The sequence below is a fragment of the Triticum dicoccoides genome, chromosome 1B (genome assembly GCF_002162155.2).
Source record: "Triticum dicoccoides isolate Atlit2015 ecotype Zavitan chromosome 1B, WEW_v2.0, whole genome shotgun sequence".
NCBI classification, from domain to species: Eukaryota; Viridiplantae; Streptophyta; class Magnoliopsida; order Poales; family Poaceae; genus Triticum; species Triticum dicoccoides.
In genome coordinates this window covers 9506915-9529923 of record NC_041381.1, presented here as the reverse complement: position 1 = coordinate 9529923, position 23009 = coordinate 9506915, and the positions used below count along the sequence as shown (strand labels likewise).

The 23009-nt window shown below is 41.6% G+C and overlaps 1 protein-coding gene and 1 long non-coding RNA gene across 3 annotated transcripts; one reads left to right on the top strand and one right to left on the bottom strand.

Annotated features, from left to right (window-relative positions):
- Nucleotides 1–1685: 1685 nt before the first annotated feature.
- LOC119315447 lies at nt 1686–22817 on the bottom strand. Of its 2 annotated transcripts, XR_005152770.1 has the most exons (4): nt 22663–22817; nt 14506–14510; nt 14099–14101; nt 1686–1699 (listed from the first exon to the last, which is right to left on the bottom strand). It is a non-coding gene; the product is annotated as an uncharacterized LOC119315447 (long non-coding RNA). The 2 variants fall into 2 exon arrangements; XR_005152769.1 differs by lacking the exons at nt 1686–1699; nt 14099–14101 and adding an exon at nt 11834–11846.
- LOC119315437 (glutenin, low molecular weight subunit 1D1-like) lies at nt 8151–9432 on the top strand. The gene has a single exon (XM_037590071.1). It carries the CDS (start codon nt 8211–8213, stop codon nt 9261–9263), a length of 1053 nt encoding a protein of 350 aa, XP_037445968.1. The 5' UTR covers nt 8151–8210; the 3' UTR covers nt 9264–9432.
- Nucleotides 22818–23009: the final 192 nt, after the last annotated feature.

Here is a 23009-nt window from a genome sequence, read left to right as displayed (position 1 = left end):
CGACCGTGTGCGTACGCGTCGTGTACACGAGCCTAGGAGCATCGGACGTGGGGTGCTGCGTGGCGGAGGCCGCAGCGGCGCGGTGCGGCGGCCATGGCGCGACGTCGACGACGAGCCTGATATGTGCAAGGTCATGGCTTGGGTCGTGAATGTTAGCAGCAAGCCATGCCCATGATGTGGCCGTGCGTGTGTGTCTGGCCATGGTCCGACTTGTTCATGGTCTGGCCATGGTCTGACCTGTGTCCGACGGGTGTATGGGGCAGGTCTGCGTCGTGTGTGTGTGCGTGAGTTGCACGGGGGTGCCCGTGTGTGCGTGACCCAGTGCGGAGGACCAGGGCCAAGCCGTTGGCGTAGTGTGCAAGGTGCTCGCATGCGTTCCATTGGAGACCTGCCGTGAACTGCGTGCGTTGGAGCGCGTCGTGGTTACGCGCGAGCCTAGCGGATCGCGGGCGCGAGGGAGAGGGAGCGTGGGAACGTGCCCGGGCGCTGGCTCTGGGTATAAGACCCCGCACGGTGCTCGTTGTAATGGTGGTGTGGTGCTCAAGTTCGAGCTTGAGGGGAACGGTTGTCGTTGCGGCCGCGGCGTTCGTGCGCCGGCAAAGTCCACTGTCCACCTGTGTCTTCTTCCCTTCCTTCTTCTTCCTCGGTCCGCTGCAGAACAAGAGACCTGCGAGAGGTAGGCGAAAGTTAGGGCTAGACGGCAACAACATGGAGCACTACAAAAAGTACCCTAGAGCCTAGACTCAAGTGTCTCTCACACAGCTACCACAGAGAACAAAGGAAAGAGTTAGTTGACGTACACACCACCTAGCTAGCATCTTCTTCTGCCAGCTAAAACCCTAGCTAGCCATGCCCAGCCCTGGCCTTGTAGTCCTCTCCATGATCCTAACCTTGCATTCCACTCTATCCATGGCATCTGCCTCCCTATCCTGTGCTCTTCAGTGTGAGTCAGAGGTTAACATGCACTTGTACTTGCACCGGATCGCCGCCGGACCAGGCATCAACCAAGTAGCAATTGTTACCTCCAGCAAACCGTCAGAGTTTGGTCTAACTGCCGTTACCGACTGGACTGTCATTGATGGACCAAACCCCGCTACTGCCACCATTGTTGCCCGTACCAAAGGCATGCAAGTGCAGGCTGATGTAGCTGGTCCAAGCTGGTTCAACTACTTCAGCATGGTGTTCGAGAAGAACTCTAGGTCATTTTTATATACTTTTGGACTAGAATAAGTTCTAGTTTTCCCGGTTATATAGCATATATGGTTTGTTACAAATGTCTCAAATACTAAAGATTTTCCAGTTTCACAAGATATGTAATATTGCCCTACAAAACTATATCAGGTACAATGGATCATCATTCGAAGCGATGGGGATCAATTTTCAAATAGGCCAAGGCCAGATGGCCATTATGGGTGGGACTGGAGTGTTTACTATGGCACGTGGGATCATCAAGTATAACGCACTCGCCAACCCCCCTACGTTCCAAACTATTAAAGAACTCAATATCCATGCATTCTACGTCAAAGCTTCTGTAAGTACATACATTCAACTACTTAATCTGTATATATTTTTCTTCGTGTTTCTAGCATGTATATCTTGTCCAGCTGAAAGAAATTTAAACGTCATGGTATTGACAATTGGACGTAGTTAAGGTTATGTAACAAATAAGCCTATAAATTTCAAAGCTAGTTTTAGTCATCTGGCATTATGATTGTTACATTTTCCTGACAAATTTCCATCAGTACCTTAATGACTGGTTTCTTGGTATGTAGCCATGTTGATTATACCTTTTTTTTGCAGGACACTACATCTGGCGCCACCATCCAATAATATGTTCAAAAACTAGGTGGGCTGTAGCTACCCATATACGGGTAGCTATGAAAGGAACTGTACAAGCTTTGTCAATTTTTTCCTTTTCAAGTAATCTGTGGATTTTTAGCCTGGGATATTCTATTAATTCAAAAATCCATGTCCATTTGTTTGTTATAGTTATGATATATGTTTGGTTGTGTGTTTGGGATCATATCTTGTCAGTGTGGATCTGATAATAAAGTTTGGTTTGTGTAGTCAATGTGAATATGAAGAGTCATACTCCCATACCACGGATATTACTTATTGCACACTTCATATGAGCTACATTGACGACCTATTGTATGTTCGAAATTGGTGCAATTACTCACTTAAACACAAGAGAACAAATGGATAACATGTGAATCAGATAAGAACATTTCTATTCTGATTGTAGCTACTAAATTTTCTTATTGCAAAATGTTCTCTCAAAACAGTTGGCCTGGACTTTTTTGGATATTCCACTGAAAGGTTTATGCTTACTTTTTTTATCAGTTTCATTACTGAAACCAAGTGGTTTTTACAACCAAAACGCAACCACCACCAACACAACACGGACACAGAATTAAGTTTTTAAGGCATCCGTCCTTGCAACCCTAGCTGAGCAACAGAGTAGGGGAACAACCAACACAACGAAGACACGAAAATACACAGTGTTTTACAATGAACATGCCGATGCCAACACCCAGCTATTAACCAGGACAACACCACTAATGGAATAGACACAATCCCAAATTCAAGTCCCATCTTCCAGCCGGGGAATCCATGGCACCAAGCTTTTTCTGGCTTGAAAAACTTTAGTTGTGACTCATTCCAGAAGTCCTGCGTCCCGTCGTAGCGCTCGTTTTGCGTCCTCCGTCACCTACAGGGAACTCCAATCATTATCCAGTAAGCTACCCTAAACATGATAACACAGACGGATCAGAAGGCCACATGTGATTAAAACATGCTAAATTCAACGCTTTCCAAACAATTATCAAGGAAAACCAGCAACATATTATGGAAAAGGTAGGACCATTAGTCAATCATACATAAATTCATTGGGTATTGAAACCTCCTTCGATAATTACTTTCATTGAAACCAACTTTGTTATTCCTCGGGTCACTATTTTGTGCCTGAAGGAGGTTCTGCAGTGAAAAATTTCTTGTTATTATTTTTTGCCGTCATACAAGTAAATACTGATGATCTGGTAATGGAGAGATAGATAGTTATAGGTACAAGAGAGGGGAAGGAGACGTGAGCAAGACTTATATACATTCTCGCTTCCTTGAAATACAAGTCTGCTCTAGCTTCAGTAAGAAACAACATAAGCTTGTTAATCAGTCTTAAGTCAACCACTTGAGATGTGTGCAGATGCTCTAATCCATGTACTTAGCTTACTTGTTTTCCCTTCATGATGCAGCTCTTAAGTAGATTATTCACTCGTGTCCTAGTTGCATGTAGTATCATCAGTTATGGATTAGATCGAAACATACAACCAAAATAAAATATCCATCATCGATCTCGACAAGGCCATCTGACCATAAACTGCACTAATATTTTACACAAGCCCAGTTTAATGTTGCTTGGGGCAGCCTGAAAGCTGCATTTGGGTCAACTGCTTAATTTCTTCAGTTACTTAACCTGATTGTAACTATTAAGTAACTTGCCTTTTCCCCCGGGAAAGGAGGTTAAATCCAGGCCTATGTGTGATGCACACAGCCACTCATTTTTCAAAAATGTTAACCAACTTGCATAAGCTGGCATGGCATCTGCACATGTATTTGTTTCCAGAACTAGTAGTCTGATCAGTGTCACATAACACATAGCTTTCAAGAAAGAAACTATAATGCATATATCTGACTTACTGCCCAAAACGTGTGCTTTAAGCTCTAGGAGTATATTGCAAGTAACCACCACAATTGGGCATAGGTTTCAAATAACCACCACCATTCACTTATTCGCAGAACACAACCGACATTCAGCAGTGAATTTTCAGATTGCATGGATAGGCCGATAAATAGCATTCGATGTATGAAACAAGCGATACCTGAGAAATGCAGATCATTGAACTCAGGTAATTATGTGGAAACAAGGAAAAGCCTGGATCATCACCGTGAAAAGTGCTTACGACTTAGCTTCAGTAACCAACATATATGTTTTAGCTTCAGCTGCACTGCTGCTGCATGTTTTTTGTGGGATATAAATCTGCTGTTGTTGTCATTGGTATAACCTACTACATATGAGAGTAGTCGATCGAAAAGGCAATTTGGATTGCATCGTCATATGGAACCTTTTCAATGTTAGGCACAAATCTTCAGGTTCGGTAGAAAAAAGAGGCAATTCAGCTCATTCTAGCAACCCTGCTCGCTGACACCCCGCCTGGCTGCTGTCTGTATATTGTAATCTATGTGTAACTGCCTGGCCCTCTGCCCCTCTCTTCACCTCTGCTGTATGATCACAAACTGATGACTTCCTGTTTTTGAAAAATATATATACCCCAGTTGACATTTCAAAAACAAGAAGTTGTTCAGATAAGTAGAACACCACAGGGTTAAAGAGCCATGGATGATAGTAAACTACTGGCGACCCGTGCCTGTCATGGGCACCAACCCAAAGGACGAGCATCAAACCAAATCTAGATCAGATCGTTTGTGTCGTCCAGGGTTTGATTCAGCGTTGCAGCTCAACTCAACGCCAAGCAGTCACCCTACACCGCGGGCCCCAACAATTCTCAGTCAAGAGCGACTACAGTACAGTTCAGTTGTAGAAGCCATTCCGTAAGCTAGCAGTAGCAGAGCAGCCATCAGGGAAGCCCACTATCCAAGAAATTCACAGCATCCTTCCGTAAGGTTCCAAACTGCAGAGTGCAGACAGTTTCTCAACAAGTTGAAGCTTTAGGGCCTCTCGAGGAAGAATGATTCGGCATGCCGCATACACCTCCCCAGTAACCAGCACTTTTGGGGTGCCATCAGTACTGAAACAGACAACTCACGGTTTCAAATAATGCTATCCGAACACAAGATAAAATTTCAACGTCTTGTCTGTTAGAAATTTAGGGTTTGTGGTCTATTTATCCATGGCGCCGCTCACAATTCGCATATCTGGACTAGAGATGGCACCTTCTTGTACTGTCTTTTCAAAGAGTCCACCTCTTATACATATAAGATTCCTAGTCGTTACAACTAGTTCCCTGGATAGAGTCTACATCAAATTACCAACCACGATCGTATTTGTTTGTTAACAGATTCTATCCGTTATGTCCCTGGAGCACGCGCTTGTGAGCAACACATAGTAATAGAATGTAAATTTCTCTAATTATGTAGATCAACATTAGGACTATAATCTAACTACACTATCTAGCTCCTTCAAATCATCAGCGTTCCCGGGTAGTATTTTCAATATAAATAGTAATATTATATTCTACTGAGAATTGACCAGCTTCCTTAAGCATATATTACTTAAGTACATTCCAGCAAGTAACAATTCCATGCTAAACATGTAAAGCAATTCCATGTATAAATACATGTATAATTTCATAATGAGGCAATTCGAATATTAACAATTCCAAGTAATTTGAATATAGTTGCAGGACACATAATTCCAACATTGTCACCTCAACTAAGTAACGACACTATAATTGGTAAGATAAGTACTTCACAGCTGCGACAACATACCAACTTCTACTAATCCTAGGAAATGTGGAAGGAGATTATTAATTCACATTACAGTTATCTGAAGAAGACAGAGGTCAAAGTTCGACAAAGCCGATAACAATCATGACATAACCTAGGCGTGTGTAATATTTTTCTTTTCACTTCTCTTTTTATCAAAAGCCCCTGCTAAAACAACAATGAAACGACACCGATGCTGCCAAAATAGCTCAGGGCATTTATAAAGTCTATAACTGCAGCAAAGCAAGACTATATGGCACCAAGAAACACTCTGGAGTTCCAGGTGACCACATAACTAGTGTTTTTTTAGTTTCTTCCTCACCTGTATCATCCAAATTCAACATGCGAATCCAAGCTGGTCATTGTCCATTGGCATTTACCAATGTGAATAGAAAATTGTACCATCCAAATTAAACAAGTGCCAGTCTGACCACCAACTGACTGACATGAACACCTCACCTGCTGCTGCTGCTTAACCACAAGTGTCCTTCAGATTGTTCCACAACCTCTGACGATAACCTCTCCTATCAGATGCATATAATGTGAGATCGACAAATCAATAAGTGCATATTTTGCGTTTCGATTCAATACTCACCGTACCAAATAGGGAACAGGCTCTGTCTCGGGGGCACCATGAGGGCCTTCCACCTGCAAGGAAGCATGGATTTTGCAAGAAATATATATGCGGTTGTCACTCATATATGTACATCTAAGTGACAGACTTTGTACAGAACAACATAATGACCTCATACTGTGCCAGTGTGCAGTATAACATCTACTAGTATCTCCTGCAGACATCAGATCTAGTACTATCTCCACTTAATATACGCATTGGATTTTTTTGCCAGGTTTGTCTGTACTAATTGTCCACTGCTGCCCTAGCACGAGGAAGTAGCAATTTCTCCACCAATCCAGCTAGCAATCAGATCGAACACTAGTCAAAGAAATTCCTCTCTGCAACTATATATCCATACAAGTACCATTTACTGCAGGATCGAGCACTAACTGACGGACATAGATTGGATGAATAACCTGCTAGTTGCAACCACAGGACCTCTGACCTGCCCTGTCGGCGGATTCCCACGATGGATGACAGACTAGCCTGCCATCTAGTGTAATTGCAGACGGCCAGAGTTGCGATGGAGACTCCTTTGAGGCACATGGCGACCTCCGTAGCTGGGATCAGATGTATTTTCAAATTTGAATTGAATATGTAGTGTCACCATTCCAGATTTCTGATACTTGTGAACAAATATAAATTTATCCATGGGCCATTTAACACTTTTCAATTCATCGGATATTGGCTCAGATCGAGTGCACATATCATTAACATATTTCGAACCAAATTCATAATCATAAAATCCTCTGGTTTTATTGAAACAAGTGGTGGAGATGCCCATACTCCTAACATAGTTTTTCTTTATCATTTGGGACCTCTTCATTCAGCAGTTAATAGATTAATGACAGAAAAACATATGTATGGCCTAGATAAGAAGATTGAAAATATCCGGGCACAAACAAGTTGCCATGAAACAATCTAGAACATTTTATGTGGGAGAGAATCAAGACCTTGTCAAAATCCTACAAATGAAATATGCTGGTTGTCCATGATCTAGGAGGATAGCCGCGAATAGGTTCTAAAGGTTTGTTGATGAAAAATGTTAAAATGTTTGGCATTTTTCATTTTGGGTTGATAAAGTACCTCGATATACATAAATTCATTCTTATACACCTAAACATGAACCACAGTAAACCAAACTATATATGTTTGTCGTCATAGTATAATGAACATATAATAATTCCAGTAGGTTACCTATGTAAATGTTCTACACAATTCAAATAAATATCAACCTCCTGCCCCAAAGATTTAGTAAAAGAGACCAGGTGCACCCCGTGAAATATTTACACAATATTGCAAACTTAGTCCGCCAAAAGAATGATCTGATCAAATAAAAATCCTTAACACAAAGATCAAACTAATGATGATGTGTCTAGAGTTAGGACAGGATATATGTTAGTGACTTGTAATCAATTACAATCCTTTACATGTAAAGGGAATTCGATGAGTTATGTCATGCTCTATAGGTGTCAGTTTATCTTATCATCTTAAAGGACAATACAAAGTTAGTTCTATAAAAAACAATTGAGTCTAGAAGAACCCTCCACATGTAAGGCTTTAATAATGGAGCATATCCTAACAACCCACACATGATTGCAACTTAGTCCTACACAAGTTTTGCCTTTTCTTGTTTAAGGCTGACACCCTATACAAGGTTCCAAAATCGGGTGTAAAAGTGATAATATCCTGAGAAATGCATGACATGTAAAGCGAATAAGGCAAGTTATCTATAGCAAAGATTATGTACTTTTTCCCAAATCGGGTGTAAAAGTGATACTATCCTGATAAATGCGTGACATGTAAAGTGAATAAGGCAAGTCATCTACTTCAAACATCATGTACTTTGTGTATAATCATATGCTCAACCAAAAAGCAACTTTGATGATCAATCCAAAAGTACGCTTATAGCTAGTGCAACCTACCATAATGTACCAAAAATCCATTTCAGAAACATCCAAACACAATTATTAAAGCTGATGCAAAGAAGGAAAGAGATGGTGCACGGGCTACTATAAATAGGCATGAAGTATAATGATCATCACAAGCACAAGCATCAAAACCAAGCAACACTATTTAACACCAATCCACCATGAAGACCTTCCTCATCTTTGCCCTCCTCGCCGTTGCGGCGACAAGTGCCATTGCACAAATGGAGACTAGCCACATCCCTAGCTTGGAGAAACCATTGCAACAACAACCATTACCACTACAACAAATATTATGGTACCAACAACAACAACCCATCCAACAACAACCACAACCATTTCCACAACAGCCACCATGTTCACAGCAACAACAACCACCATTATCGCAACAACAACAACCACCATTTTCACAACAACAACCACCATTTTCGCAGCAACAACAACCCGTTCTACCGCAACAACCACCATTTTCGCAGCAACAACAACAATTTCCGCAGCAACAACAACCACTTTTACCGCAACAACCACCATTTTCGCAGCAACAACCACCATTTTCTCAGCAGCAGCAACAACCACCATTTTCGCAGCAACAACAACAACCAATTCTACCGCAACAACCACCATTTTCACAACACCAACAACCAGTTCTACCGCAACAACAAATACCATCTGTTCAGCCATCTATCTTGCAGCAGCTAAACCCATGCAAGGTATTCCTCCAGCAGCAATGCAGCCCTGTGGCAATGCCACAAAGTCTTGCTAGGTCGCAAATGTTGTGGCAGAGTAGTTGCCATGTGATGCAGCAACAATGTTGCCGGCAGCTGCCGCAGATCCCCGAACAATCACGCTACGATGCAATCCGTGCCATCATCTACTCGATCGTCCTACAAGAACAACAACATGGTCAGGGTTTGAACCAACCTCAGCAGCAACAACCCCAACAGTCGGTCCAAGGTGTCTCCCAACCCCAACAACAACAGAAGCAGCTCGGACAGTGTTCTTTCCAACAACCTCAACAACAACAACTGGGTCAATGGCCTCAACAACAACAGGTACCCCAGGGTACCTTGTTGCAGCCACACCAAATAGCTCAACTTGAGGTGATGACTTCCATTGCACTTCGTACCCTGCCAACGATGTGCAGTGTCAACGTGCCGGTGTACGGCACCACCACTATTGTGCCATTCGGCGTTGGCACCCGAGTTGGTGCCTACTGATAAGAAAATATCTCTAGTAATATATAGTTGGATCGTCGTTGCTTAGTCGATGGATATGTCGATGTAGCGGTGACAAATAAAGTGTCACACAATGTCATGTGTGACCCGCACAAACTAGTTTAAATTATGGAATAAATACAAATAAAGTTTTATCTAGACAATGTTCATACCGGTGTTGTGTGGATGTCGATCTGATTGCCATGCTTGCAAGTTCATAGGTTCATCTTGCCTGCTTACAACCGCAAGCTGGTGCATTAATTACTTATTTATGTATTGCAATAATAAAGATTTAAGTATAATAGTGTTATTGTAAAATTTGGGTTGAACAGAAGATAGGACTAACATACAACTCTTTAATGGTTGGAGACTTAAGATCCTGTTTTTTATTGGTTTGTATCTGGTTCCGACTACTACCATTGTCTGCAGTGAAAACCTAAACTAGTTTAATCGTTAATTCTATTTGCTTTCTTTTTTTGCAAATACATTTATTAATTCTTTGCACATTAACTTGTTGTCGAGAAAAAATCTAGCTTTTTCTTGAACTTCACGGACACCACTAGCTAGTTAATTTTAAATATGTTTCCAGTTTTTTCCTTGTTTTTATGTCCTTTGAGTGGTTGCAAAAAATCGCTACCTCAATCCAATAATTATTGTGCTCGGTACGGAAAAGGAGTTGTTGGCAGCAGGGTGTTTGTGTGTGTCTGGGAAGGGGGGCGGGCTATTCTTTGCGCATTACTTTGTTTTCCTCTTTTCATGCTCTCATACTATACCACATTTGCTCTTCATAGAATGCAAAATAAGCAACCTAAGGTAGAAACCATAAAACCTGAGAGTGTGGGTGCCAAAAACACTCGGCAAAGGACACTCGGCATACCCCTTTTCAGCAAACAGAAATTTGCCGAGATCCATTTGTCGAACACTCGACAAAGTCTTTACCGAGTTTCAAATACGGTCACTCGGCAAAAAAAAGCGATCAGACGGGACGGCGCAAATGGTGGTGTAGCTACGTGCCAAGGTAGTTTACCGAGAGTACCGTTCGGTAAAGGGAGTAAATAGAAAAAAATAGCGCCGCCTGACCCCGTCCTATATCCATTGGTGGTCAAATGAAGGCGCCGACCACTACTGCTGCTTGCCACCGTGTGCCCGTTGCCGCTTGTCGTGTGCGCTGTTGCTGCTATTGATCCTCGCCATCCTCCTGAGCTACTATTGCACCGGCTAGCCACAACATCGGAGTACTAGTTAGCACACCAACATACTAGCTAGTCAGCACACCAGCATACTAGCTTCTGCTTGTGTGATTGATGAAGAGACGGACCTGCGGAAGAGGAGCAACAACTAGGTCAGGAGGAGGAGCAAAGACGGTGGAGCCAAGCGCGTGCAGTTGGGAGTCCGGTCGGTCGTCCGCACGACCTCGACGTACCGGCCGATCTGGCGCGTCATCGGAAGGGCGGGGTCAGCGGCCGGAGGAGACGAATTTCTATCGGCCTTGTTCCATTGGCACGCTCGCGATGTTGCGGCAGTGCTGGTGGTCGGCCATTGCCCGCCAGTGGTGGCTGTGAGAGAAGACAAGGAGAGAGATGAGGTAATGAGACACACGCTCATGATTTAGAAGAGAGTGGGAGAGAGATAGAAGAGAGAGTAAGAGATGTGCGGCTGCCATGATGCCATGTCATCGTTCCGTATGTTATTCTCAGATTGATCAAGAGCAATGATGGGAATATCGCTTATTGGGAACTTATCGGTCGACCCAAGATAAGGGGTAAATCAGCCATTTTATCAGCATATCGGCCGATTTATCGCCATATCGGCTGATTTATCGGCCGATTTATCTTATTAGCCAGACACCGGTAAACGATAAATCGGCCGATTTATCGGGATATCAGAAGATATCTTGAACAGTGGTTGAGAGTGTGCTTTCTCTCAACCAATCAGAAAAAAACATGACTTTTAACGAGCGTAACACTCGGTAAACACAAAAAAATGAATAGAAATATTGTGAACAGACAAGAAAATATGAAAAATCTAAGCAGTTCTTCCATATAGTGACTACTAGTTTATCTAAAAATATTTGGACATAGTAATTGCAGACTTGCATTTCAAATTTGAAATACTTTTGGGAAATCAGAAGTTATTTAAATGTGTGGAAATAGCAAGAAATTTAGAAAATTCATAGAACTTGAGAATTGGCCATCAAATATGGTGTCTTTTTTGTGAAAATTGGAGTGTCTTTACAACCTGTTTTTTGTGCTTGCTTCATAAAAATACTCTTTTTCACACTTAGAAAATGGAAAATGACTTATTTTTACAAAAAAAATGTTGGAAACTCTATTTGGCAGCATTGTTTGTAATGACAAGATGCATCCATGATCCAAGTTTGGGCGCATCATATTAAACCATGCAATGAATATGAGCATAAATTGGTCATTTGACTTGAAATCCATGAATGTTCATAGGCGATAGCATATTTTGTGAAGGAATTTTTGCAAATTATCATATGAAAACTTTGGTATTTTTCCTCGTAAATAGTACACATAAAAGGACTCCACGCGAAACCATTGCATTTTTTGAACATGTATTCATTTTCTTTAATTTTTTTTATCAAAATGGGGTCAAAATGAACGGCATGGCGATTCATCACAAGGGGTTGAATCTCTCAAAACTCTAAGTGGTTCTCCCATATAATGACTATATATGTGCATAAAAGTTTTGTTTCCTAATTTTTATGACAGTGTTATCACACACTTGCAATTCTAATTTGAATCACTTCCGGGACATAAAGTCATTTAAATGTGCGAAAGTAGCTAGAAATATAGAAAATCCATGAAACATAGGAATTGTGCATAAAATATGGTTTACTTATGGTGATAATTGGAGTGGTGCCATTTTGCATCCTAGTTTTTTTACTTGCTTCTCAAAAAAAAAATCCATTTTTAACACTTAGAAAATGAAAAATGATTTTTTTTGTAAAAAAAAGGAAACTCTATTTGGCAACATTGTTTGTAATGTCAGTATGCGCCCATGTGGCTAATTTGGGAATATTGTAATAAACTATGCAATGAATATGACCATTACCTTGGTCCTTTGACTTGAAAGTCATTAATGTTCATACACGATAGCCCGTTTTGTGAAGGATTTTTTTCAAATTTGTTATATTGAAAGTTTGGTATTTTTCCTTGCAAAACTAGTACACATAATAGAACTTCATGCGAAACGATTGCATTTTTTGAACTTGTATTCTTTTTCTTTCATTTTTAATACGGCGTCAATATGCTCGACATGGCTATTCATCATAAGGGGCTGAATCTCTAAAAAATCTAAGTGGTTCTCCCATATAATGACTACTTGTGTACCTAAAAACATTTTTTTTGTTAATTTTGATGACTGAGCTATCACACACTTCCAGTTCAAATTTATAATTACTTTCGAGAAATTGGCATAAAGTCAATTAAATGTGTGAAAGTAGCTAGAAAACTAGAAAATCCATGAAACTTGGGAATTGTGCATAAAATATGGTCTACTTAGTGTGATAATTGGAGTGGTGCCATTTTGCACCCTGATTTTTGTACTTGTTTCAAAAAAACACCCATTTTTTACACTTGGAAAATGAAAAATGATTTTTTTGTACAAAAAGTAGGAAACTCTATTTGGCAACATTGTTGGCAATGTCGAGATGCACCTATGTGTTTGATTTGGGAACATCATAATAAACTATGCAATGAATATGGCCATCATCTTGGTCATTTGAGACTATATTAATATTTGGCATGCCAAAAAGTGCAACTAATATGGCCTAAAATGAAAAGGTTTTCAACATAGAAACAGTCCGTCTCATCAAAATGAACAACTTTGATTTTTGGACCATCTTCATCCAAGGTCGTATGCAACCTCTACAATCAAAATCATGCAGTTTAGTGAAGACCCCCTTTTGCCGAGTGTGACACTCGGTAAAGACCCCCTTCCGAGTGTAGCACTGGCAAAGCCTTGTTTGCCAGTTTTGTTGTTTTACCGAGCGTTTTGTCCCCGACACTTGGCAAAGTGCTTGTTTGCCGAGTTTCACGTTTTTGCCGAGTTTGATGTTTTTGCCGAGTTAAGTACTCGGCAAAGATAGTATTGTCGAGTGTCTGATATAGTGCACTTGGCAAAGGGCCTAACACTCGGCAAAGAGGAAAATTCCAGTTCTGGTGTGTGTCAACTTCACATCCTCCTCCTTACGGGTCTAGCTAGTTCAAGAACAGAAGAATTAAGATGGAAGCGTGGATATCCTAGTTGACTAGTGCAGTTAGTAATAGCAATAGCTAGCCCTCATGAGGTTACATAAAGTATCATTTTAATTGGAAAGCAATAGCCCTCATGAGATCACATAGCCATACACAGTTCCAAAATAAAAAAGGCGTTGGCATTAACTATGCAGGTTTTAAATTAGTTAAATGGCTAAACAGAGGCACCGCAGACATATTAGACAATGTGCGCTTCAATTAATAAACTTCCACGAGCAGGTAATCAAGAATATTGCAAGTAGAGCAATATACTATGTATTTATGTCAGAACATCCAGTGTAGTTTTTCAAAATGACGTTCAATTGGTTGTGACCTTAGAAAATGATACGGATTTTCTTTCTGAATACTACAGAAAGTTTCAGAATTGCAAATTTAAACAATTACCTCCACTGACTAGACGTGAAACAACACACCTATTGTGTATCAACAAAATATAATTCATCTTGAGCAGCACCTACCGTGCATGGAGGAACACAATTGGTTTTCATGAATTCGTTGAATCTTGAATGCATCACATGCTTACTGCTGAAGAGACAAGACCCGGAAGCAAGTGGTCACTTTCTTGTCCTTTTCTGATGACTTTGTAATTAAGATTGAGTACATGATGGAACTCAGAAGTGCTGGCAGATAATTATTTCTTGTTCATATGAACATACATAATACTTAATATACAGACATGATAAAAGACAACTTGGCAATCTCCAGTTATTCAATGATGAAAGGTAAGTTATGAGTATGGATCTAGTTTGGTGAGCTTAATATGTGTTGTTATTGTGAGACAGTGAAAACTGGAATAAAGGGCCATGTGGAATTCTCTTTATCAGCTTAGCTAACTAAAATCAGATGAACTCCAGCTTTGCAACCGTACTACGGAAGCAACAAAATCGAAGACAGAGAGCTAGAACAACAGTGACACTAGAAGAAAAATTCTTGAGCCATGGTCCGCTCCATCATGTAGAATGCACATTTCCTCCGATGCACATATGAAATGTGATGGTACAAAATAGAAGAGACGCTGAAATATAGGGATGATTGGACACTATAATTAACTTGGATGTCACTCCAGCCCACCAAGAGGACGAAAACTCTGTAAGAGATTTCTTCTCACACATTAGAGACATGGAACTTCCACGCGAACTGCATCTCCTCCACCTACATAGAGCGTGCAGGAGTAAATTCTTGATGAGTACTTGAGGTTGCGAGGTAATCCCGTGTCCATATGTGTCTGGGTATCCATGTACGATATCTAGTCCTAGTCGGTTTGGGTTAGGTCCAGGTTAGTAATATATATACATGTACCCCGTGTAATCTGTGTACCACAATGAAAAGATCAATAAATATAAAGAAAGCCAGGAGCGACACGCCCCTGTAGCTATCACCTAATATTTCCTCTGTTCGTTGAGTTACGTGTTGCCGTCGTAGATTGAATCAATCCATCGCTGGAGAGCTAGCTTCCCAGGCGAGGTGCATGTACGAAAGTATACGGCGATACGTGCATGTGCTAGAGCACTGTTCATTGATTAACCTGCTAGCTTGCACGTATAGGTTGCTTCGGTGGATTTGGTTTTGCAAGTTCAAAAACCAACAGAGGTGACGTACACATAGAGCACAGAGTTATTTAGCTAGCAAAGTGCAGACATATATCACTGTTGCACTACACAGCTAAATTCTGCTTCCTCGCCCTCCTGATTCAGGCAACTGGCACGTACTCCCTCCGTTCCGAATTACATGTCTTAGATTTGTCTAATACGGATGTATCTAGCACTAAAATGAGTCGTAGATGGGTGTGATGCTAATCGTGTCACAGAAAGACGGACTAGCACGAACAATAACTCATGTTGACTGGAAGACCGAAACTGTATGCCTTCATGTACAGCTTGCGCCAGTTGGCTGGTGCACTGCACGTCTCTATAAGTGTGAGTTGAAAATTTAAACACCACATCAAGTGTACATTTTCATATACTAAAGTGCATATCATCAGGAAAAGCACAGAATCAGCGCTTTCATGTCCTCAAGAACGATGACATTTTGGTTTTACACATGATATTATTGGCGATTACACGCACATATTTTCAGAATTAGCACAAATTAGTCGGCACAACAACATATTTGTATCACAGATTAGCACAGTCCTCATAATGAGACCAAAATAACCCAAATTGCCCAAAAAAAATTAGTACGCGGATTAGCAGAACCTCGGGATCAACAAATTCATAAATCAGCACAAATTTTCGGTATTAAGATATAAATCACTGATTAGTACAGTACAACCCCTCAGAGATATAGGGACCGCCATGCTCGTCCACTTTCTTGATAAACGACTCGATGCATTTTCTCTTCCTTGCCGCTGAGACTGAGACATATCAAAAAGATCTATTACTAAAAGGAGATTGGGATCATCCTGTGGTTACCGGATGATGGGAATAACTAAGCATAAATTTGGAAATGAGCACGAAATGTCTATAAATGAATTTTCATTTGAACAAGGCATCGATAATAACATCATACGACTGAATTGAACTTGTTCTTTACCATACCACTAGCTAGGGGCAGAAAACCTACTGTGGAATGCACTGGATTGTATTTGATTTTATAAAAAAATGCTCTAAAAAAATTCTTATCCTAAAATAGGTTCATCGGGATATGCTGCACATTAACATATAGAAATTATACCGAGAGAAATGTGGATTTGGTGGCTCAGCCCTATATAAGGCTATAACATGTTGTCCAGTCCTTTAGAAATTAGATCATGAAAATGTGGGATTAGAATATTAATGGCTACGATCATATTTGCAATCTAATGCTGCCAATGCATCCACAGTGTATTGATTTTCGGAAAAACAAACGCCCACACGTGTGGCCGTTTGCAGAACGCCCACACGCCTTCATCACCACTCATTTTGCCACGTATGAATAGATGACATCAGCAGAAATCTTTTTGGTTTTCGGCTTAAAAATGTTTTATCTCCTAAATAAAAAAGTAAACTAAAAATCCGTTTTCACCATTAAATCCGTCTCGACGAGATCTTCAAAACTAGACCCCATGTTGATATGTTTCGATGATTTTTTTTTTGCCTTGCCATGATGTTTACACTATAGTTGCCAAAGTGCTTAAGCTAAAGTTGTCATGTGGCAATTTTAGTTTGTAGATCATGGCAATTTTAGTTTTTTTATGATGGCAATTCCAGTACTTTGACCATGAAAATATTTTTTTATTGCACCATGGCAATTTTAAGTGCATGTATCATGGCAATTTTAGTTTATGGTGCATGGCAAGTCTAATTTCTTAATTCTCCGTTTTATAATATGTTAAAATTTACTTTTTAATGTAAAAGAAAATAGTTGAAACATATCATGGCAATTTCAATGTAAATATCATGGAAATTCATGTGCAATAGACATGGCAACTTTTGTAGATCTCATCGCGAGGGATTTAATGGTGAAAACGGATCTTCAATCGGATTTTTCATTTAAGAGATAAAACATTTTAAAAACTGAAAATCAAAAAAAATTCTCGCATGCATGCATGCGATGACGTGGTAATATATTTGCATAAGAGACGTGTAGTGCGTCTCCTTACCTGCCACACATGTGACAGTTAGCGACGTCCTTGATTTTTGTATGTGTTGTCTTTTCTCCCGATAGGCCACGTAGCCTCGTCCAGGGCTATCTCTAGCCTACCCGTGCCCACTACTGCCGGCCCTACACTGCCTGCTACAGGCTACTATAGGTCCTGTTTTGTCTCTGCAAATTGCCTAGTAAATTAACCTGACAATGCATGCGGCTTGCACTGACTATTCCACGACGCGAATCTTGAAGTCACTCGACGAACCGGATTAGGGGGTGTCGGGCCACCCGGGTGCTATGGCACCTTTCTGTTTCTGGATATAACTCCGCCACTGAGCGGATGAACTTCATCAAGAAACGGAACTTCGAAGCCAATTGCCTCCCGTCCGCCTGATAGTGATGTCGCAGATGGAAAATTTGATGATTATTTGAAGTGATATCCACAGAAAGCGCAGAGTTGTTAAGCTAGAAAAGCACATATGTACATCTACATCACTGTCCGTCAGGCTATGCAACTGAATTCTGTTTCCTAACCTTGCTGATTCATCCATTGGGCGTGCCCCTTCAATTAAATTCTTGTGAGACGAATCGCGGAAGAAACGGACTAACAGGACTGATACCTTGTGTTGACGGGAAGGCCGGACTGGCTTCCGTCGTCGTACCCATTGACGAGGCCGGAGGAAGTAAGACGGGAGGTCAGAAGAGGACACCAGAGAGGTTGAAGACAGGACCGCAGGAAGGGAACGGAAGGGAAGGGGGGGGTGAGTGAGTACCTTGAGCCATGGCGGTAGTGGGGGGAAGCTGGTGCCGACGACACGGACGGACGGCGACCCGCAGCCGTGGCGGCGGGCCGGCGAGGAGGACGCAGATAGGCGAACTGTGAGCTATTTTTTTTTTGAGACAAAGGCCAACTGTGAGCTGGGCTTGTGACGTTGGGTCTGGGAAAAACATGGCCCAGTTCAGAATTTGGTTCCTGTATGTTGGGCCTAATTACTCGCTCCACCTGTGGGCCTCTGTTTCAACCCCATCTATCATTTCCCTCAAAGAAAAAAAACCCATGTTACTAAACAAACACATTTACCGCCCTTATTAAAAAAACATATACCCTTACTCAGAGAGATGGGGCACCCTGGATCTTTGCATGGCATGTAGATTGTGATTTCTCTGTTAGTTTTGTGTGTCCTCGCGATGATGGCTGACAATGGAGGTGATATCGTGTGGAGTGACGATGACCCTGGCTCGATCCATTCCCGTCATGACCACGCGTCATATCCCACGTCGGGGAGTTCAGTTTCTCCCGTTTGTGTCACATTCATACCTAATGGTGCATTGTGCAAGACAACAGTAAATCGGTTAAATTCCTATCTATGCGTAACAAAACATGTATCCTCTTATTGGCCACAGTATTAGTATGTTCTACATTACAAATGTTTTATCTCCCAACCAAAAATAGTTATCTTGAGCTGCCATATAATTTCATGCTTCCTAACACTTGCCATACTTCAGTTAATAAATAAGCTTTTCCCGTTGATGCCTTGCTTCCATACAATTTAAATCTTAATTTATTCACAAAGCACAACTTTGTTGATGCCTTGCTTCCATACAATTGAAAATTTTAATTTATTCACGAAGCACGACTTTATGCATCTGATCATGCTAGCAATCAAATTTTAATGTCTCCAATTTGTCTTCTATAATTATTGTGAGAAAATGAAGCTATTGCTTCCTATCAACCATACTTACTCAAGTTTATCACAGATGATTCTATGATAATGAAATTTTGCTTGAACCATTGTATGTCGGTGCTACTTTTATTGTACTAACATTTCACTGAAATTTAGCTTGTAGTGGTGGTGTTGGTGGTAGATCTTGAATGATCCATTTCACTGAAAGGTAGTGGTGGTGGTAATGGTAGTGCTAGTAGTAAGTGACAACATTTGTGTAGTGGTGCTAGTAGTAAGTGGCAACATTGTCAGTAGTGGCAGTGTGGTAGCACCACCACCACCATCTATGTTCAGGTCTTTAATCTAATATATCCTATGAAACGAAAAACTAAATATGGTAAAAGATACAAATATCACATGACATGCGCATTGTAATTCCAAATGAAATTACCATCAAGTAATAATTTGCGAGGTATTTTATGACAAGGAGTAAAGGAAAGGTACCAGATTTTTATTTGACTGCAAAAAAGGTACGCCATTATGGCAGTTACAACATCCATACCATACGTAGATGGTATGGATACATACCAAGAGGCCCAGCCGACCTATTTGCCTCGGTTGATTTTGTTCGTACAAGTGGTGGCGCACTTGCTGTTGCATTCACTCGTGCACTGCTCACTAGTTAGCCTCATGCAGTCCGCGCACGAAGAACTGCCAGAGCAAGAGCCATAGCATGACCGGGTCGCCTCACCGTCGCAGTCGCAGCTACCAGTGGAGCAACCGGCCCTGCACTTGCCGATCGCGGAAGACCGGCAGTCCTCGCAGCTGGGGATGTCGCAGTACTTGCGGCACTTCGGGGGAACAGAGACTCTGCACATCTCTCTACAGTGTGGGCCACACTCGCTGCACCGCATCGCCTGCGCCGGACCCGATGCTGGTGCCGGGGTCGTTACCAGTTCTTCTTGGCCCAGTGACGGGGAGCTCCCCATGGATGGAAGGATCACCATGGCAAGCATGGTGGCAATGGTGGCCGCTTTGAGAGCGAGGGTAGGTGAACCTGGAGGCATGTTGAAGAAGAAGTGTGTGAAGATCGACGCTAAGCGTAACTGCGTGAGTGGTGTGCCTTTAAAGGAGCATCCACAGCGATGTTATTTATAAGCACCCAGGGAACCTAGCTAGGTAGTAACTGCGTTCACCTGTCAGATAAATATGCATACTAGTGCCGGTGGTGTGTTGTGTTTCACAAGGGCAAAGATGTTGCTTCTCTTCTCACGTCTTTTTGCAATAAGTGGCATGCCCACCACATGTGGCCAAGCTGCATTGTCTATATACAGCCACATATGTACGCACTCACTCTCGTACGTGTCACAACCACTGGCACGCTGCAGAGAACACATGTGCCACCAGCAGACTCAAATAATAGTTATGGCAATTATTACTCGGATGTTGATTTAAATTATTTTTCTCATATCCACGGTAGAAAGATAACGCTTTACAAGGGACATTTGATCCAAGAGAGAAAAATGACATATTTCCCGCCTCTTCAGGTTCACTTAACCAAGCTCTCAAACACCGACAACATCAGTGACGACTATATCCATTTGCTACGGGAGAAACCAGGCCTTCTCCCCCCGCCCTCATCCACACAACAACAATGACAGTCCGAACGAGATCCCCTCAACGGGGCTAGGTGGTCATACTAAAGACCAAGCACGACTAAAGCATACTCTCACTTTATTATACAACTTGAAATATTTTTCATTTTGTATATTAACTATTGATGCTAAATGGTGAATGTAGTATAAAAGTAACAAATTGATCTCATCCATCTAGTATCGCTTTTGCTATTGTGTAGTGCACAATGCCGACAATTTCTAGACAGGCTACCGAGGAGATATCAGGTACATATAGGACAATCACTACAACCTGTAGAACAAATATAGTCACCTGTTGATAAAAATAATCAAGTTGCATAATTGATCGGCTGAAAGACTTATGATTGATGGAACGGCAGTACTAACAAAAGAAGTAGGTGGTAACGCTTGTATAGAGGATATGTATACCATACACTAACCATAGCTGTAGAGCAGAAGCAACTAATCTTCAAGTGCGGTTTTCTCCTTTCTCTCTTCACGACAAACTCACCATCGACAGTTCCTACACCATCGAGGCTACAAGCAAGACAAGAAATTGGTGGTCCTAATCAGTCTATTCTCCCTTCACCTCCTTGACCTTGACTCTCCCATTTTCTTTGTTTACCTCCAATATCTTAAATGGACTGAAGCTAAACATGTCCATATCACACCCAACTTGACATCCTAAGGCATGGGTATATATAAATACTTGTACACATCTCTAGTCCTTGTTACCTCTGTTTAGGAAGAAAAAAAATCTTTGCACGGTATATGTGTTGAATGAGCCGCTCAGGTTAAACTGCGGAGTCTTGTGACCTTGCTTGGCACTACATGAAAGTTGGTTACTCTGGATCATTCTACATGCATGTTTAGTTTCCAATTCCATGCCGGAAATGAAGGAATGGACAGAAGTTCATGAATGAGTGACTGGTTGAATGAAAGTTGCATTTGCAAACAGGATAATCATGAATGATCTAGTCCAGAGTAACCAACCTCCATGTAGTAGGACTTAATATTCATGTTACATTTGTTTTGATCATACTCAGAGTAACTCCAATAGTTCTTGTATTTGTAAACTCCAATAATTTTCCAGCAAGTCCGGTAAACCCGGAAACTTTTACAGGATCCCTTATAATTTCCCCAAACTTTCCTTGCGTTTACAGGAAAATGACCCTTCCCATATAATTTTGGTGGGCTGAAACTGCCTGAACTTTCACATCGAACACCCTCGCGCCGCTACGCAGCCCCCTCGCCGTCGGCCCGCCTCACCTGCCGCCTGCACTTGTCCGCCAAAGCCTGGGCGACCGCCCGCTGTTCAGCCCGCCCACCTCTCCCTGCAGCCACTGCTCTGCCGCTGGTAGTGTCGCCTGCCTACCTCTTCGAGCCAGCCAGCCGCCTCGCTAGACCTTCTCTGCGCCTCCCCGCCCACTTCGTCGGACCTTCACTGACCGACAGCACCTTTCATTTTCTCAGTGACATGTTAGGTACCTTGTGTTATGGACCAATTTTAAAAGAGAAATAGGAAAAAAAACATATTCTAGGGGTACATGTTTACGGGAACTGAGAAATTAGTCATCCATCAACCTCCCCAAAATTGTACAGACACCCCGTAAGACGACTTCTTAGGAAGATTTTTATAGGAGCTATTGGAGTTGCTCATACCATCACATCTGGGAAGTAAAAACAGACAGTTTTTCATGTCCATTGCTTGCAACGTGAAAGATGAATGAAATGGAAATTGACAGATTTAAGGTAAGTTTTTGGCTCCCTCCAAAGATCGGCATATCATAGCAAAGAAACCTAGAGGAAAATATTGGAGAAAGTGGCATACAAACTAGGAATTATTAATAGTAAATGACGGTACTGTACAAAATCCATCAAAATCTTAACATCATTACGGCCCTAGGATAAAATGGCATATACTCCATTTGGTGCACGATTAATTTGTAAATAAAAATAGCATATGAGCCTGGGCTGCAGAAATGCACAGAAACAAAACATTCGCTTTTGCGTTGAAGAAATAAACGCTTAGATCTGTTCTTGCAAGGAGCTATCAGTCTTAATGTCATCAAGACGTAAGAAGAGAAAACACATTTGCTTATGTTGTGATAAAAAAATATTAATGAAAAACCACATTAGCGCTGGATGCAAGGCTTCTATCATCTTCACAGTCATAGTGATTCTCAGATGCCTTTCTAATAATGATATACTCCCTCCCTCCCAAAATAAGTGTCGCTGATTTAGTACAAAGTCACACTATCTTTCCAGACATAACCAAAGAATGGAAAAGATTCCTCAAGAGTCTCGGGTCCCAGAAGCGCGTGATAAATGCTACCGAAGCCTAAGACTGCGGAGGAAATTAGATGAAGTACGCCAGATACAAAGTACGGAAAAGTATCTAGAATTCCCCCCCTCCCCCCGGGCCCTACTCCCCAACCTAGAGTAGCTAAGTGTGGAAGTAAAATCAACCCTTGTTCATACATGGGCTTTTCTGGTACAAAATGGGCCACTTCAAATAGGTTCATTGCTCCGGCCCAGAATACGATTCATTCGGCATGGGCTACATGAGCTCCAAGAAGTTTACCGGACAAATTGATAAGTCTG